At 38.4% G+C, this 16907-nt stretch overlaps 5 protein-coding genes across 6 annotated transcripts; all 5 read right to left on the bottom strand.

The window, feature by feature from the left end:
• Nucleotides 1-1836: 1836 nt before the first annotated feature.
• On the bottom strand, nucleotides 1837-2993 carry LOC121802722. Its single transcript, XM_042202409.1, has 2 exons — nucleotides 2846-2993; nucleotides 1837-2621 (listed from the first exon to the last, which is right to left on the bottom strand). Exons 1-2 carry the CDS (start codon nucleotides 2848-2850, stop codon nucleotides 2108-2110), a joined length of 519 nt encoding a protein of 172 aa, XP_042058343.1. The 5' UTR covers nucleotides 2851-2993; the 3' UTR covers nucleotides 1837-2107.
• A 365-nt stretch (nucleotides 2994-3358) lies between these two features.
• On the bottom strand, nucleotides 3359-6179 carry LOC121802191 (protein phosphatase 1 regulatory inhibitor subunit PPP1R7 homolog). The gene is made up of 6 exons (XM_042201788.1): nucleotides 5837-6179; nucleotides 4705-4935; nucleotides 4217-4363; nucleotides 3954-4096; nucleotides 3763-3877; nucleotides 3359-3670 (listed from the first exon to the last, which is right to left on the bottom strand). The coding sequence occupies exons 1-6, from the start codon at nucleotides 6110-6112 to the stop codon at nucleotides 3590-3592; spliced, it is 993 nt and encodes a 330-aa protein (XP_042057722.1). The 5' UTR covers nucleotides 6113-6179; the 3' UTR covers nucleotides 3359-3589.
• Nucleotides 6180-6594: 415 nt separating this feature from the next.
• Nucleotides 6595-10191, bottom strand: LOC121804530 (hydroxyproline O-galactosyltransferase HPGT3-like). Its single transcript, XM_042204109.1, has 12 exons — nucleotides 9757-10191; nucleotides 9601-9676; nucleotides 9121-9170; nucleotides 8827-9008; nucleotides 8427-8487; nucleotides 8225-8297; nucleotides 7699-7822; nucleotides 7518-7605; nucleotides 7335-7385; nucleotides 7168-7239; nucleotides 6974-7086; nucleotides 6595-6885 (listed from the first exon to the last, which is right to left on the bottom strand). The coding sequence occupies exons 1-12, from the start codon at nucleotides 9888-9890 to the stop codon at nucleotides 6863-6865; spliced, it is 1047 nt and encodes a 348-aa protein (XP_042060043.1). The 5' UTR covers nucleotides 9891-10191; the 3' UTR covers nucleotides 6595-6862.
• A 222-nt stretch (nucleotides 10192-10413) lies between these two features.
• On the bottom strand, nucleotides 10414-13218 carry LOC121804528 (uncharacterized vacuolar membrane protein YML018C-like). Of its 2 annotated transcripts, XM_042204108.1 has the most exons (9): nucleotides 13098-13218; nucleotides 12254-12323; nucleotides 11699-12040; nucleotides 11416-11630; nucleotides 11271-11335; nucleotides 11113-11208; nucleotides 10917-11034; nucleotides 10706-10841; nucleotides 10414-10573 (listed from the first exon to the last, which is right to left on the bottom strand). In XM_042204108.1, the coding sequence occupies exons 2-9, from the start codon at nucleotides 12305-12307 to the stop codon at nucleotides 10520-10522; spliced, it is 1080 nt and encodes a 359-aa protein (XP_042060042.1). In that variant the 5' UTR covers nucleotides 12308-12323; nucleotides 13098-13218; the 3' UTR covers nucleotides 10414-10519. The 2 variants fall into 2 exon arrangements, with proteins under 2 accessions (XP_042060042.1, XP_042060041.1); XM_042204107.1 differs by lacking the exon at nucleotides 13098-13218 and having other exon boundaries at nucleotides 12254-12334.
• On the bottom strand, nucleotides 12933-16868 carry LOC121804527 (synaptotagmin-5-like). The gene is made up of 13 exons (XM_042204106.1): nucleotides 16478-16868; nucleotides 16292-16396; nucleotides 16166-16216; nucleotides 15966-16086; nucleotides 15529-15650; nucleotides 15272-15373; nucleotides 15107-15181; nucleotides 14624-14703; nucleotides 14386-14536; nucleotides 14079-14309; nucleotides 13674-13961; nucleotides 13457-13570; nucleotides 12933-13266 (listed from the first exon to the last, which is right to left on the bottom strand). Exons 1-13 carry the CDS (start codon nucleotides 16580-16582, stop codon nucleotides 13123-13125), a joined length of 1689 nt encoding a protein of 562 aa, XP_042060040.1. The 5' UTR covers nucleotides 16583-16868; the 3' UTR covers nucleotides 12933-13122.
• Nucleotides 16869-16907: the final 39 nt, after the last annotated feature.

The raw sequence follows: 16907 nt of genomic DNA, 5'->3' as shown, positions 1-16907 counted from the left end.
CGTGCACCTCCGATTCACCATGAATTGGAGCATCCATGAGGAGGTCACCACTATTGTGCCGGAAAAGCCGCTTATGATCTGAAGACCCAATTCTTAATTGTATGTGTCGGTATTTTGTTGGTCGTTGTAGGAATCTTAATTGGCAAGCTTATGTGAACTAAGACTTCATTATGTAACACATGTCATGTTGGTCCGTTGAGTATGTAAATGGTAGCTAATTATGTCCAAACACTTGCAATTTGTATCCTATTTTGGTAGGTGAACTTATTGGTGGTATTCGCACTATGTTTAATTGAGTTGCTATTTCTATAAACTTTTGAATATGGTCTGCCCCTATTAATGATGAGGTACATTTAATAGAAAATCGAAAGTGTATCAAAAAAAGATTAAATAATTCAGGCAAGTTGAGTTAATGTTTTATTTTGCTCGATACATGAGTAATGGGGGTAAATAACTGTCAATCATTCCTATCATGCTAAAAAGACTATCAGGTTGCGTTAGTGTTTTATTTGGCTCGATACATGAGTAATGGGGGTAGATAGATGTCATTCATCTGAATCACTGTTTAACAATCTACTTAATAGGCCTTACTCACTTCAATTTAGTTACAACTACTTGCATGCTTCCATAACTCACCTAAGACCATGATCATCCCTCCCCAAGCAGCATACCTATACTACGATAACTGGTCGCCGAAAGTCGATGAGATTGTGTTGAACACGATCATCAATCTAAAAGGAGCGACGCGATGGACGCTCACTGACTTCCCCAACTGGTTCTTGTTGACAGCACAGCAAGAGGTTCGGGCCAAGATCGACATCAAATTCACTAAGGCGGAGATCAAGCAGCGCCTTGATTTCATGAAGCTTAGATATGAAACTTTCAACGCGACTCTGGGTGCCGGAGCTTCATGGGACGTCGGGGCGACATATGTGCGGGCGAACGACAACCTCTGGGCAACTATTCTGCAGGTATTGTGTTACATTTATGTATTATGTGGATGATCTAACTAACCAGTTACATTTCTTCATAAAATCCAATTCGCCGGGGCATATTACCATCGCGATGACCCGCATTTCTCGAAGCTAGCATGCTTGTACGTGTTGGACCATGTGAAGAAGGAACAGGAGGTAACAGTTGTATTGTTATCCGACCGGACTGAGAAGATATCTACTGACGAGCTAAGTTGCTACGAGGTTAATGAGAACGACACAGAGGTGAACTCGCCAGCTGTATTCCCACCACCAACGGTTCGTCGTAAGATCTTTCCAGATGAAGTCGAACCCCCTACTGATCGGGAGTCTACAAATGAAGCTGGCATATGCTTCATTGACCTCGACGCGGATGGGAAACTGCACACTAGGATGATGGGGAAGGGAAGGGACATGCCGACCCAGCCTGGGCGAAACAAAGACCCAGGTGGCCCGTCAAATGTGTCATCCAACGCCAGCTCGTGTGCGTCCAGTTCACCAAAGCAGCGGTGGCCGTATATCTACAAAAAAACAAAAGTGTAGAAAGTGTCGTATGGATCGGTTCGTGGGTACCTAATTATTTGCTACGCTAACATATATTAGATTAAGTCGTACATTTTTAACTCACGGTTTGGGCCCTACCTTTTGTGAACCATAGAACACTGATGGATCGTGTAGTAGTCTAAGGTTAGTATGATTAGGGTATCATGTTGGTGTGTAGTTTTGTGGTGTGGCCAAATTCCAGAGGAAACGGGTGCTATCTTTTGGCCATACTGTGTTGTATGCTTAATTCTCATCCATTAGGATGAACCTATGAACTACTATTGTTGTATCTTCTTCTGTATGCATCAGTTGCCATGTGCAATGACCACAACGGAGTAATATAATCCGTAATCTATTAGTAGATGAAAACTACACACAGTTACTACACATGTGTGTCTGTTGCACAAAAAACAGTAGTTCATTAATGGCTACACATATATGTTAACGTAGCCTCAAAATGACCACCAAATGCAAGCTACGTTCAAACGCCATCAATATCCTAGAGGTCGCTAGAAATATCACAACATATGCATCATATATAGCTACCTAAAGTAAGCAGAGAATGGCATCCAAAATCACTGATCCAACTCCATTCAAGCCACATTGTCATTGTCCTCAATAAGCATAAACAGGTACCCAAGATGAGTGTCTGCTGGCATGCCCATAAATACCTCCATCCGTTGTGGTTTATCGCCTAGGATATTACACAGTCGATACTTCTGGGCGAGTGTGAGTCCATCGACAGTACCCAGCTTATCAAACACAACTTTCCTAGCCTCCCCAAGATCAAACTCATATCCAATCCTTGCCGAAATCACTTCCAAACGGGAGTTAGTATCATGGTGAAGATTAGCTAGGAACTCCATCAGTGCAGAGTCAGGACCATCGACCTTACACTTTTTACTACAACCGGACTTTGTCGTCGAAGTTTGTTTGCCGCTGCCCCCAGTGCTGGTGTCCTGAGTTCCCACTGGCTGTGAAGAGAGGAATGTCTGTTCTGGTTCAAGGTCGTCCAAGCTCTGATTGTAATCATTCTCATTCACCTCTGACACTGCAGCAGCAGGGCCACTTCGAATCTGACCTTGCGAGGGATTTCCCACCGTGTAACTGTATAGACACAAAAATAACAGAACAACTGCATAAAATGGTTCGTAGACTATGGCAGGCACATGTTTTCATAGGAACAACAACTCCAGGACAACCCCAATAAGCAACTCACATATTGGATAACAAACTCATAGCATCGACAATATCTCTACAACCACCATCAAAACCACCATTTTGCTACAATATCGTATGTACACACATGTATGAAGGGGTGGAATTCGTACCTCATTTTGAAGCTCCGCCTGGTAATGGGATGTGAGTCGAATATGGGGTTGAAGTGATTCGAATTTGGATGTCCTCTATTTGAAGAGCTCCCAAAAATTTGACTGGTACCGAAATAGCCGCTCTTTTTTTTTCAATTACGCGGGGCTTCAATTGTTTAAAATTTTTTAAGGGCGAAGTAGTCATTTACATGTATTGCTGACTCACTTTATTGACCCACAGAAGAAATGTTGACCTCAATCTGGGCCCAAATCATATAACTCGAACGACGCAATTAAAAATGTACAAGGTGGGCCATACCCAATTTATATCTGCTCAAGTAATTTATCTGACCAAATGAGATCGGACATAGCGAAGACTCCTAAAAATTAACCAGGACGCCTATTTGCGTATGGAATGAAATGGAAAAACGAAACTCCTAATCAGAGACAGAGAGAGTAGCATTTTAATAGAGTAGCATTTTAAATTGATCAAATTATCATTTCAAATTTAAACTCCAAGTAAGTAGATGCGCAAAATTCATAATTATTGAAATTGCCAGCTTTGTGACTGCATTTCTGATTTCTTCAACATTCCAACTCGAGTTAAATAAGCAGCTGTTTTACAATCAGAAAAGATAACCAAAATTTACACAATACTTCAAAATTATATTTGGGGAATAAGAGAAAACCAATGAGTAAAAATTCATGCCAAAACTAGTTTGTCCTCGAACAGAGCAAAAACGGCTTAAGCAAAAAGCTCTATCTCTATGCAAAGATTTCAGAGTCAACTTGCTCAATTTTAGGGAATATTTCTCTCATCCTAGACATGTAGTTGGGAGAAGTTGCCTGCAATGCCAATCAAAAATCACAACATCACTATCAATGAAGATGATGTTTATTGAATTGAATGAGGGTAAAGATATCGTATAAGCACATACACAGGGATTGCGCTCGAGATAGATGGTTGTGAGACTCTCCCTGAAACCAGTAACACCTTCAGCTAGGCTATCCAACGATGCTATTTGGTTGTCATTAAGCCACAGATCTTCCAACCTGCGAACCAAACATCAGAAAAGTAATAGAGAAATATGATATATACTGCATTGATTTTTCAGATTGATTTCCTCACCTTGTCAAGTTTGCAATGTCATTTACTTCTGTGAGCTTATTTGATGCCACATCCAAGACCCGGAGGTTCACTAGCGTTGATAACCCTTCCATTTTTGCAATACCATTATGGCTCAAGTACAATTCTTCGAGTGCAACACATTCCTGCACATCATGGCAAAGTAAAATGTAAATTGATCTGCAATTATGCAAGACTCTTCTCAAAAAGAAATTGAATCCAAGGAAATTTCTGCAAATGCAGGAACATTAAGTCCATGTGGCTACCTCAAGTCCTGTCATAGATGTTAAGCGGTTGCTTTGAAGGCTGAGCTTCTTAATGCATTTTAGTCCACAAAGGTCAATGACACGGATACGATTGCGCCCAAGCCATAGCTCTAGCAAGGATGATAAATTTTGTAGGTTCTCCATCACCTGATAATCAGACTCAGTTCAATGGCCAAAATAATTACGTACCCACTGCCCATCTATAATTCAGATGAAGCGAATATTTCATATTTTCCAATCAAGCCAATTAGTAACAAAGGGTTTGCCAAGTGCTAATTGGGAGGACACAAAAATGAACATTTCATATTTCAGGTTGCTGAGTGTTTCAAACCTCATGATTCCAAATATGACCTTCTCAACAAGGATCGAAATTAGTATATGCTTCCAACACATGGAGCTACACTTGTGTGATCCATGAACGGACAATGCATGCCTTTCTAAATGTGAAAAGAACTAATATAACATATCCTAAGAGAAATGGGCCTAACCCGTAGTCTGTTGGATCCGAGCTCAAGAATTTGCAGCTCATGGAAGTGTTCAATCTCCTCAATCTTTGTTACTTCGTTTTTGGACACATATAGTTCTTTGAGTGTGTTTGAAACCTTGGATAACCCATTCAGGGAAGTAATTTCATTAAATGAAACATCAAAGACCAGAAGCATTTTGAATATGGTGACATCTGGAATCATCTTCATTTGATTATCCCTCAGCACCAGCTCCTGCAGAAGAACAAGAACAACATCAATATACCCATTAAAAGACTAGTTTAAGGTTGCCTTAACTAAATGGCATTAAGTCAAAAAGAAAAATAGGCCCTTCTGATGAGGATTACTTTATCCAGGATATGCAATTTGAATAGGCATCTTTAATGCAAGAAGAATACCCTAAAATATCAAATAATCAATACATAATTTACTCTTATTAGCACATCCATCCCACACATGCATCTGTACAAACACATTTGCACTTCAGAGATATCTATTTCATAAATTCAGGTACTATAACTTTATTCCTTTTGGGAAGACTCAACAGATCCTCTGCATCAGTTAGGAGTCAGAAATACATAACATGATTTCGAGGAAGCCCAGTAGCTCCTAAAAAAAGAGAAAGAACACGCTCTCTGTAAATATGTAAACAATGTATGCCTAAAGCATACAACTTGATTCCACTCTATAAATATATATATCCCACATAAGCAGACTTGCTAGGACTTGTTGGCAATACAAAAATGTACTACATAAAAAGCTCAAAACATTAGATCCAGAACATATTTACGCAAGGCTATTGCAATGTAGTTGAAGTTGGCATTGATTCATGCTCCATGAAGGCAAAGACCAGTTCTTGTGGTTCAACAAGCAAACTTGTTGAGGTCAATTACAGCTAATTCTTCACACAAGGATGACACAACATTGTACATAAAATAACATAATGCAGTAATGGGAAATGTAACTCAATCCTGTTAATTGAAAATATGAAACTAAACAAAGTGAGGATTTAGGTCGAGTATTACAAAATCGAGTTAAAACAATAGACAATCTGAAACCAAACAACAACAAAGAGAGAAATCAATTTACCCTAAAAAGAGATTCAACGAAGAGAAGGGGAAAAGAAAAGGAGTACTTGGAGAGCGGAGATGGAGTGCCAGGACGACAAGGGGAGGACAGCATCGTCGTTAAGGAGGTTCTGGCGCAGAGAGAGCTTCTTGAGATTTGATAGCTGCGAGAGACGGGGGTCTAACGCTGTCAGCCGGTTCGCCGTCAGGTCTACTTCCACGAGAGTGGGCGGCAGGTCGACGGAGCTGAGATCGCGCAGCTGACAGCTGCTCAGATCCAGGAGCGTGGCGGCGTCGCTCTCAGGCGGCGGATCGTGGATTTCGGGCTTCGCCGACGAGTCCATTTTTCGGGAGACAACGATTGCCGAGTTTGTTTTGTTATTTAATTAAATCTGTTTAATGTATCGTTTATTTATTTGAGCAGAATATAAAATACTAACATATAAATTTGGACTCTCTCAAAATTTATGATCATCAAGATTTCTCTTTTACTTTGGTAGTAAAAGGATCATTAAAATATGTAGTCGTAGCAAGAATTTTGTGATAATATCCAATTCATGTTTTGCTCCAAATTATGCTTTTTCGAGTCTAAATAGATTTATGAAGACAATTAACAATGAGAATTGGTTCATAACCATTATCACAATTTCTCTCGGCTCTATTTTGTTCATGTCGGGATTGTTTCTGCAGACGTTGACACAAAAAATATGCAACGATTGTTAACCGTATGGGCCCACCGGTATCGAAATCCTCGGTCTTATTCATAGATGATCATCAACAAATTAAACCAAAACAAGAAACAGACTAGTAGTTTGATAACAGGGAATAGCTCAGAAAACAACCATTTTCATATAGCATGTAAAACTAACAGTATCTGTAACAATAGCAAGAAGTATATGAATGTATCCAGTCCACCTAATTCAGATATCTTGGTATGTTTTTGTGGTATAAAAGCCTATGCTGTCTGTATCAACTATCCCAAGAATAGCAGCAGCAGATTTGGGTAGCTAAAAAACTAAGAATCCTGTATCTAAAGCTCCGCGAGCGCCTATCTGCAAAGGCGCATCTCGACATGTTTGAGGAAGCAATCCTTCTCAAGCCAACGAGCAAACCTTGTCTGCAGCGTACATTTGCATATAAACCATCAAAACAATGACAATAAGATATGAGATGTAAATGGTCTCATGTATTAAGGCATTACTTACCTTGGCTGGAGTAACTACAGCACATACGAGGGTCATCTATATAGGTTGCGTGAAGGCCCATCATCCATGATCCCACAGATACATCCCCGTGAGCATAAACCTTCAAGGATGCACTGCATGCAAGTGGATGATGTCTATTTTCCAACAAACTACATATGTAACTCATAATTTCAGTTTAAGGCATGATAGCTCACCTGTTAATATGTATGTACTTTGCTAAATTTTGTGACAGTATGAAGATAGACTCAGCGGCATGACGGAAATACCTGAAACATGATACATTTAACTAGTAATATCAGCAGATGCCATCACATTTTATACAAAAGACAACACTACTGCCTAATCAGATTGCTTTGCTTACGATTTCTTATCACCAAATTTCCACCATTCAGGCTCATACCACTTCATTCCCCTGAAAATTAAACACTATTTTCAAAGGCGATTCCCTTATTTAGACTAATAATGGACACAGTTGGATCATTCGATAAACCAGCGTGAGCAAGAGCCTCGTCTGAATAGAATCAAATTAAGATAAATGAATTACTCTTCAGATACTACTTCCCCAGACTTCATGCAACCAATATAAGCACTATTTTGACCACGGCGGCTTTGGATAAGTTCAATCAAATCATCTGCCAAGAGAAGCCAAACATATGATATGCTTATCAAGCACATGAAATTTAAGCTAAGTTACAACTTTCTAAGTAATAATATCCAGAATTTACCAAGCCGCAGATCAACATTGTCATCAACTTTAACATAAAACTCTGCATCCCACATCTGCACTGCCGTGCCAAAGAAAAATTTTGCTTTCTTGGGCAATTCCTCTTCAGCCTCCTCATGAAAATCCTAACCACAAAAGAATGTGGTCATTCGCATTATATTAAAGTGTACCCTTTAAGTGCAGATGAAAAGGGACACAAAAAACCAGATTAGAAAAGAAAAATGCAACTATTGCTGTCATTCAAGAATACCATAAATAATCTATCAAGTTCTTTTGGCTCTAAAATTTTCTGATTGAGACGGAGTATATAGTTTTCTAATGTTAGAATCATTTGTGTCTGAAGTTCATTAGCCACTTTCAATATCTTGACGAGCACAATAAATTCGAGTAAGCTGACTACCATAGATCAAGATCAATACTTGAATACAAAATCCAACGAAGGAGAACCCCCCCTTAAACTAACTTAACTTAACATGCATGATTCTTTATATAATTGAGAAATAACCAGCATGAATTTAATGACTCACAAGAATTAAGAAATCCCTCGTTGTTAGATTTTCCTCGTCAATATTGCGGTCCAAGGTATCACCTCGGTTAGGACTGGAAAAAATTAAAACACACAGATCATACAGAGTCTTTTGGTAGGTGAAGGGGTCATATTTAATGGCGAACTGGCAATAAGATCAAGGAAAATAGTTTCCATTAAAAAAAGAGTGTTGCATCCTAAACCTGCGCCCGATGACAAATCTTACAACAATCCCTATTCGTTCAAGTTTTGCTAACACGCCAGCTGCAATCAGAACCAAGTTCATAAACTTTAGACATTTGGTTATAGTTGCACCAGAAACAATCATAATTCATATATCATGAATGCAGTCTACATATATTAGAAATATATAGGCAAAAGGAAAGAATACAGAATTGTATATTTGTATTTATGGATAGGATTGCATGTATGGAGGAGGTAATTGAGGTTGTATCCTTAATCACTCATATCTAAACCAAAATATGGAACAAGGTTTAACACGGAATGCACAATGGCCAAGCTCTTCGAAGATGGCATAGAGTATAGGATATCAAAGTAATTTAGAATGAGAATACCATAGTCAAAATTGAACTTTATACTGACCATCTGACATCCAGGAGCCCCTGATGACATTGCGCCGCAATCGACCACCAAAACTAGTATATATACCGATTACAGCAAGCAGCTTTCTACCAGAAGAAGGCTGCACTTGGCTCTTAAGAAAGCCTTGACTCTTTGCTATTGTCAATTCCATCTCTGCTTCAACAATTTTTCGCTCCAAGTCCCTGAAGGTTTTATCATGATAATAAGGTCGATACGCATCAGGAGAAAGGAAAGAAAAGAAAAGAAAAGAAAACTGTCCACAAATAGAAAGAAGTGAGTTATGATAACATGTACTTGCATCCATAGACCATTAGTCTGTCTTCCACTGTGATCACCTTAGGTTGCTGCCAATAAAATCACAAACATAGGGACTGATTAGATTTCGCCGTAAGATTCTTCACAGTGTTAGTTTCATAAAGACTCCCATATTCAGTAAAATAAAAAATACGAAAGTTTTCTGCTAAGTTTAACCCCAAATAGCATCACGTAGTATATACATTCCATCGGTCCGTATGGCTAAAAGTTCCATCCACACAATTCCAAAGACTTTGTCAACATACAAAACCTTCTCAAAGATGATGCCACCAATCATATTCCACTCCCCCAAACTAGTTATTGGAAGAGAAATTATTCAATTATTAACGAAATACACATCTATTCTTATCTCTCGCTCATTATCTGCATTCTAATATTTCAATCATGAAAAATAGGAAACAAATTTTTAAAAACATAAGACAGAGAAATAAAAGCAACAACAATCCAAAACTATAGTACTTTATTTCGTATGAATCCAGAATTCTTCTCCAACAAATTTTCCAGCATCTTTCTGCTCTCTGCCTCTTGCCACAAACTGACCAAAAAAAGGTATGCGTGAGAGGATGATCATAAAAAAAGAAAAAGGAAATTAGTGAAGCGATTAGGAAAACAAACCGGCCAGCAACGTAGAGCCAGGCGAGGCAAGAGAGAAATGCAAGTACAACAGAAGACTTTGAGGTAGATTGGAGATTCTTCGATTTGGATCGTCTATCCGATTTGGTCGTAGTGATCGGCAGACTGTTCTCCATTGATCCAATTCACGAATCAACCAGATGCGCAGAGCAAGCCAATAGAAACGGAAGGATTCCGGTTTGAATGCTTGTGGACTTGCTAAGTCGTTAAGTTTGTTTCAAATATAAATTCGGCAGTTACACATCGTTTTTCGTTCTCATTTATTTATATTATTTGATTTCTCAATTGGCAAATATAGTACATTTATTACTCTTTTCAATTTTCATCTCTTCATCAAAATTTTATCTTTTTTCCATTTTAGTAAATTTCTGTCTCGAATGAGTGGATCCATTTTCGATTAATAATATTCTAACTCAAGTTCTCTTATTTTTCGATTATTGTGTAGCAATCGGGTTTCAAAAACCTTTAACCATAATATATAATATGTTGTCAACTATTTGACATTTTTGTTCAAGATTTTTTCAATAAATGATAATTAGATTGGGCAAATTACCTAAAAACATAAATGTTGAGTCCCACAAATACAGTCGTTTTTCATTTAATATTTGCAACCCCTCTATCACACATAGTCGAGAGAAATGCCTAAAAATATTTCTCTTCATTAGTCATTTCCAGAAGAAAAAAAGTTCCTAATTTTTTACTATTACACCTATCTACAACTTAGCAAAATCTTGTGTTGAGATGATCATAGTGCTGATACCCAATCAGAAAGATTGGCTATTATAAATCCAGCAAAAACCTGAAAATGGCCATGAAGATATTATTGATCCAAAATAAATAGTACTCCTAGGGGAACTGCAGTTCGATTGTCATGTTTATTTGTGACTAAACGATACTCTAGTGTTGGTTGATTTGATAATTAATACGAAACCTGAATAGAGCCAATGATATAGATAAGCGAATAGTGTCGTCCGTGGATGATCATGTCAGACACCATCGCCACCGGAATCGTCAGAGACATCCCTAGAGTCGCCACAAGTGGCGTGGTCCACACCACGCTTAACGCCCTATACATGGATTCACATCATCGATTCAACCTCCGACCTTAATTTCCTTCAAATATAGAAATACAAAACACTTACCAACAATAGTTGGAGAGGACGCTTCCGATCAGTCCATTGGCCACCACAAGCTCCGCCACCTTACCCGAGCTCGGAAGCGTCGACTCTGCCTCTATCCCCATAGCCTTGAGTGGCCAAACTGATATCACAATTTCACACCACCAATATTAATCTTCACTAGTTATATCAGTATGTGTATGTACTACTTAATTCTTACTTAGCCACCAAAGTGAAACAAGTGTAGATAATCCAATATAACCAAACAGCTTCTGCACCTTCCTCTCTTCATGCCCACAGAATTTATTAAGAAGTACTGCACCACCACCACCACACATCAATACATATTCACCAGTATATATGCATTGAGCAGCAAACCTGTGAATAAGCCATACGACACGGCTGATAGCAGCCCAAGAACATCCCCAACGAGCGTTCTTCTCCTGCATATATCATCATCATCATCTTCAAACCTCAATTCCCTCATCAACAAACTATATAAATACGTCGTGAAAGAACTTACGAAACCAGATGTAAGTCGTCATCGGATGCCCAAGTCCCTCCTAGAGTTGTCAACACTACACCAAGAATGCTCACCACCACAGAAACTGCCTTTGCTACATTGATGGAGTCTTCCCCAAGAAGTGCACATATGAGGAGTGTAAACAATCCTGAGGTAGACGATAAAACAGTCGTACTTGCAATGCTTGTACGTAGAAGTGCAGCGTTTGATAAGTACTGCAGCCATAAAATTGGATGAAACTCAAACTTAATTATAATGATTGGACAAGGAACTACAACTATACCTCTGTGATGAACCAAAGAGGTGCAATGTAGAATCCATATTTAGCAATTTGGTCATATTTATATCTCATAACTCTACCACCATCTCCATGTACACCAACTAAAGCAATTCCTTCCTCGTATTGAGAAAGGTCTAAGTCGCTGCCTTTTCTGCTGAATGGTTCTTGGCTTTCCATTTCGAAGAATCCCGGCCCTCCAATGTAGCCCAAAGGAGATTCCGGTGAGCGTCTCTTGAGACAGTTACACATCCACTCTTTCACAAATGATATGGGCAAATAAATCACCATTAAAGAAGCTCCCAGATATGTCACTGCAAATGGTTGCTCATACACTCTGAAAATTCTCTGTGATTCACAAAATTACCACCACATGAATATGGATTTTTTCATCCAGACCAGCAACCAAAACCACCAGACAACATCATAAGAGTTGGTAAAGTAGCCAAATACATCACATTCATGCAATGTACAAAAGATTCATTAAAGCAAAATCGAAATAGGATATTCAAAAACATGGAATTGAAGAGATAAAATGTGAGTAGAAAGAAAATTTCTGACCTGAGTGACCTCAGCAGAGGAAACCCAAATGAAGACCACCACACCAATCAACATCAGACCACTCTTATATCTACAATCCATCACAACGTCAACAAAAACCCAGATCAAAAAATATAATCTTTAATGGAAATTGTGTAAAAAAAAAGTGTTTTTCAATCTTTGATATCTTGTCGATCCTAAATGTCTAAACTTGTATGAACCCTAATATATCATGAAATTAAAAGGCTTAGGAATTTGGCGAGGATACAACAATGAGAGAGAAGCTGTAGAAGAAAAAAGTGGGAATTCACGTAGACTTTAAGCTTTGTTTATCCAGTAAGAATAATTAATCTATGCTCCGAATTTGATCCCTTTTCGATTGATTAGAGTTAGAGATGATTATGGAATTTGTATTATGTTTCTCCTGACAAAAAAAGTGGTATCATTTTCATATAAAATTTGCTTTTTATGTCGCAAGGCTTTATGTTTGCCAGATTGCCTATATCGTGATTCCCAAAATTATCACTTTGTAAATGTATTTGCATCCAAATTAGGATCTATTACTTTACATAAATGTGGGATCTTATATCTTTTGTTTTAATGTATTTGATTTGATCTCAATTTCATATCAATAATCTTGATTATGACGAAAAAAAAGAAAAGAAAATGAATTGCATGTGAATTTTGTTTACAAGTAACCTGTATCAACCTTGTAGTAAAATTTTCAGAGCTATGAAGTTTTCTCAATGCACAATCTCTTCCCTCCAAAAGAAGAAAAATCAAAAAACCGTTGGTTTAACTGACATAATACAATGATCGAAAACATATACATTGATCCCAGTTTTCCTGCTACTTGTTGGCTTACCAGTAAAGAGTAGGCTCAGGCTCGTTTAATCTCGAGTAATCGTTTGTGGCGCCCATTTGACATGCACATTCAACCTTCCAGACTCAGTGCCATCGAGCGGAAACCTCTCTTTAAATTCTCCTTCCAGTATAGCCCGGGTCAGCGTCATGATGCATCTTCCAATTTTATCCTAAAAAATTGAGTATAAGAGTAAGGCACGAAATAAAACACACTGCGCGTTTGAAGCAAGAGGTTCAACAGCCAATGAGCAGGAGTGAAAGCGAGTGAACGTGTCATCTAGCTACAAGATAATCACGTTGACAAGGAAGGAAACACGTATACGTTCAAACATGGGAAGTTCATTTTGCTGTTATACATACCTTCCCGAATAAATCATGGTCATAAACTTCCAAAATTAGTAACTCGTGCAACCCGTCCTCAACAACAAACTCAAATGTCTGATTCCAAACTGGATTCAACGTATTATTCACCACCTGAATAAATACACGAGGACGAAATACGTTGATTACAGGTGTTTGTTTCAAGAAAGTGTGCAGGCAGAAGTGATCAAAGCCGAAAGGATCATTCACATCTTACCCTTGTTTTCTCCTTCTGTTCAGACTTTTTGAGTGTTAGCATCACAAAAGGATCGGACTTTCCCATTAGATCGGTAGCTGGCAAGTTCTCTGCAGAGATCACTGTGACAGAAAGAACTCCTCTGATAATGACTTCCTTTTTCAGCTGTGAAGCAGATGCCAACGAATCCACTGTTTCATTGGCATGTTTGTAGACCTTCTCCATCATCGTCATTCCAGATTCAGAGTTGAAAGGATTATACAATTCACTACTCGCGTTCAGCGGATAGTACAGGATCTCCAGATGCACCTTTAATCAGACATACATAGATGTAGCAAAACAAGTTACACGTATCTGAGGAAATTTTAATTAAATGATAAACGAGCAAGAATAGAAAATGGGACAAGTTAAGTTTGTGTAGCTCACCTGACCCCTGTTCTTCTGGTCTCGTTGGACCTCGAGGTCCTTCACCAGTTTCAACCATACATCTTTCACCTTACCAGCCTCAAGCTCATTCAGTGGCAGTCGAGCACAACCAATCAACTCAGAAGCTTGAATCCCTTCGTTGTCATAAACTCTTAATGTCAAATTTTGGGTGGATACATCCTCCACAGAAAATTCAAAGCTCTCGTTCCAGATTGGATTTGTTTGGTTGTCCTAATTAATGTGAAAGCAGCTTATTACACACTAGAAAGATAAGAAACAGTCAATAAATGAAGGCCAGTATTCTCACAATTGTTTTGCTGGTTTTTAGCCTGTCACGTAGTGGACGAATGAATAACTCAACAAACGGATCAGACTTGCCAATGATGTCTTTATTTGTTAAATCCTTAGCTTCTATAAGCTTCACCTCCAAAATCCCAACTTGCCTCAATTCTAGATAACTGTAGGAAGCAAATATAACTCCATGAGAAGTAATATCTCCAATGTAAACGCTTCTGCGTTGGTTACAGGATGAAGAGATAATTGACCTGTAATCTCCAGGTACTATGGGTATGATTTTACGGACTGGCCATGTGATAGAATCTTCCACAGCATCTCGTATTGTTTCCTGCCAACACATGGCAAGTTGTGTCTTACATAATCGATTCGACTAAGAACCATTACTTAGATAATTGCATTAAATTAAGTCGATCTACCAATATTTTAGCTAGGATTACTAGGGACATAATCGCAAGGTTAAGAGCATATATATTGGTCTGCTCTAAAGGGGGCAAAGACATAGATGCAAACCGGCTAACAAGGGTTATTGGTGGTGTCCCAGCATGTATTTTTCCGTACATTTCCCTTCACCCTGGAAAGACTTTCCAAGGGCAGATTCTGTAACATTAAGCATGAAAAAACTCTCGGGTTTATGCCCCCTAGTGCGCCTAATAGAGAAAATGATATTACCCATCTACAGATTTCTTCGGGTGAGTAATGTTAAGAGGATTCTGTAAGAGATTTTTTCAAACCTCAAGAGCATCAGATATGCCTGGAATTGATGAGAGATCTCCACCGACTACTTTCAGCGTGAAGTCTAGTTTTTTCTGCAAGTAAAATCACGATTCACGAACATGACAAACTCAGTAAAGCACAAAGAACTGATAAACAATGATAACAAAATGTTTAGGAATAACCTTTTCTCTCAATGAATAACAAAGAGCTCCAAAACAAGGTAACTCGTCAACTAGTGGTTTGAATATTATCCTGAACACCCCAGTAAATCCAATATTTTTCACCTGCACCAAGAGAAGTAATGATAATTAAAATGTATTTTTATCTAAGAAATCTAAATATTTTCCAACACATGAAACAGTAAAAGCAGTCAAAACTGAAAACAAAGGAGATGGGATAAGGTAAGAGTAATGCTACTCAAGGTAGAAGTTGCTGATACCTCTATAGGTAGTGAAATACCAACTCTGGTCTTGATATCAAGAACAATCTTCGGATTTCCGTCCCACTGCAGCTCCAACTCCATGATAACCTCGTCGGGCTCACCATCAATTATGGATACTCCTATTTGAGATTGGGAAATAAAAAATTAGGCATGTTGAGTCTTAAGAGGGACATGGATAAATTCACATCAAATGTTGAGCAAACTCTACAAAAACAATCATCAACTAGCAGCATAATATCAGAACAAAACTCCACGTTACATAGTTTAAATTTTGAGAACATTACTAAATTAATCTAAATCTTGATCTCATAACCAATGGACTCTTACTTGTCAAATTTTCACTATTCCCATATTCAAAGTTTAAATGTTTCTTGATTTATCCCCCTGAGTTCATATGAAATGGACAACATGCATGAAAAAACAACTGAGCTGACCTGTGAATTGTGGTGCGACGGTGCCAAGTGTCAACTTAGAAAACTTGAGAGATACCAAAATTGCAGATTTATATTGCTCGAGAACTGGCTGAACCGACGATTTTATTACTAGGGATGCTGCCTGTGCAACAAAAAACTCAAAACCCCCAATCCAAAATAAAACATGTTCACAATCTCATCAAAGAAAGAAATTAACTAACCTCATCGATGTAAGGCCAAAGTTTGTCAATGTGGCTATTGAGCCAATTTAACTGCAACCCCATGAACAACGACTGTCATTTATATCATTTCCAAATGTGAACAAATAAGGAATTGCAGAGGCTTACCTTCTGTCTCTCTGAGAAGACAACCCAAGAAGGGCAAAGTTTGTCTGGAAGGAGCTTTCTTGAATCAAGAACAGTCATCCTGGCAAAAGACGCAACTGCAGCCGCCTAAACACACATTTCCAAATCAAAAGTCCAGTTTCAGACATTGACATAGAATTGGAATCGAAGAGTGTCGGTTTCAGATACCAAATCAGTTCGTCGTTTTGATCTGGTAAGCTGGTGGCGAGCAAAACCCACGATCATACCAACTCCAAAAGCAAAACCCAGCACATATCCCACCAAAAATCCCATCTTTCTTCGATTTCCCCAAAGCCCAGAAAATTATTTCACATGAAGATCAGTTTTTTTTCTCGACTTTGTTGCTGAGTTTGAGTTAGGATATGGGAAGGAATAAAGGCCTAGTGTAATCTATCCCTTTCTTCTGCTTTCTGCAACACCCAACAAAAGTTATACTCCAAACTGATACTGTCAAGTGTAAAGTTACTTTAATTTTCTCAAGAGTCCATTTTGACTAAATTGGTAAGCTCCAGAGTGAAATCTTCTTGATCAAAAACACATTGTGTGTTTGAAAGCTGCATTCACCATTAGAATTACTCCAGCTGCCAAGGAAATGTTA

This window comes from Salvia splendens, chromosome 5, assembly GCF_004379255.2.
Source record: "Salvia splendens isolate huo1 chromosome 5, SspV2, whole genome shotgun sequence".
NCBI classification, from domain to species: Eukaryota; Viridiplantae; Streptophyta; class Magnoliopsida; order Lamiales; family Lamiaceae; genus Salvia; species Salvia splendens.
This window is presented reverse-complemented; position numbering and strand designations above follow the sequence as displayed.

Bases quoted from the DNA above. Each gene is read 5' to 3' on its own strand.
- LOC121802191 (XM_042201788.1), bottom strand. From the start codon at position 6,112: ATGGACTCGTCGGCGAAGCCCGAAATCCACGATCCGCCGCCTGAGAGC. The intron at 4,364-4,704 runs GTTAGGCCCATT...TCTGATTATCAG, and splicing joins TCGGATCCAACAGACTACGG to GTGATGGAGAACCTACAAAA. The intron at 4,097-4,216 runs GTAGCCACATGG...CATGATGTGCAG, and splicing joins CATCTATGACAGGACTTGAG to GAATGTGTTGCACTCGAAGA.
- LOC121804530 (XM_042204109.1), bottom strand. From the start codon at position 9,890: ATGGAGAACAGTCTGCCGATCACTACGACCAAATCGGATAGACGATCC. The intron at 7,823-8,224 runs GTGAGTCATTAA...TTTTGTGGTTAG, and splicing joins CGAGGGATTTCTTAATTCTT to GATTTTCATGAGGAGGCTGA. The intron at 7,087-7,167 runs GTGAGCTATCAT...ACTTGCATGCAG, and splicing joins AAGTACATACATATTAACAG to TGCATCCTTGAAGGTTTATG.
- LOC121804528 (XM_042204107.1), bottom strand. From the start codon at position 12,334: ATGGATTGTAGATATAAGAGTGGTCTGATGTTGATTGGTGTGGTGGTC. The intron at 10,842-10,916 runs GTAAGTGTTTTG...ATCCATGTATAG, and splicing joins GTCCTCTCCAACTATTGTTG to GGCGTTAAGCGTGGTGTGGA. The intron at 10,574-10,705 runs GTTTCGTATTAA...GGCCATTTTCAG, and splicing joins ATATCATTGGCTCTATTCAG to GTTTTTGCTGGATTTATAAT.
- LOC121804527 (XM_042204106.1), bottom strand. From the start codon at position 16,582: ATGGGATTTTTGGTGGGATATGTGCTGGGTTTTGCTTTTGGAGTTGGT. The intron at 15,182-15,271 runs GTTATTCCTAAA...TTTTACTTGCAG, and splicing joins GTTATTCATTGAGAGAAAAG to AAAAAACTAGACTTCACGCT. The intron at 13,962-14,078 runs GTGAGCTACACA...GTCTGATTAAAG, and splicing joins ACCAGAAGAACAGGGGTCAG to GTGCATCTGGAGATCCTGTA.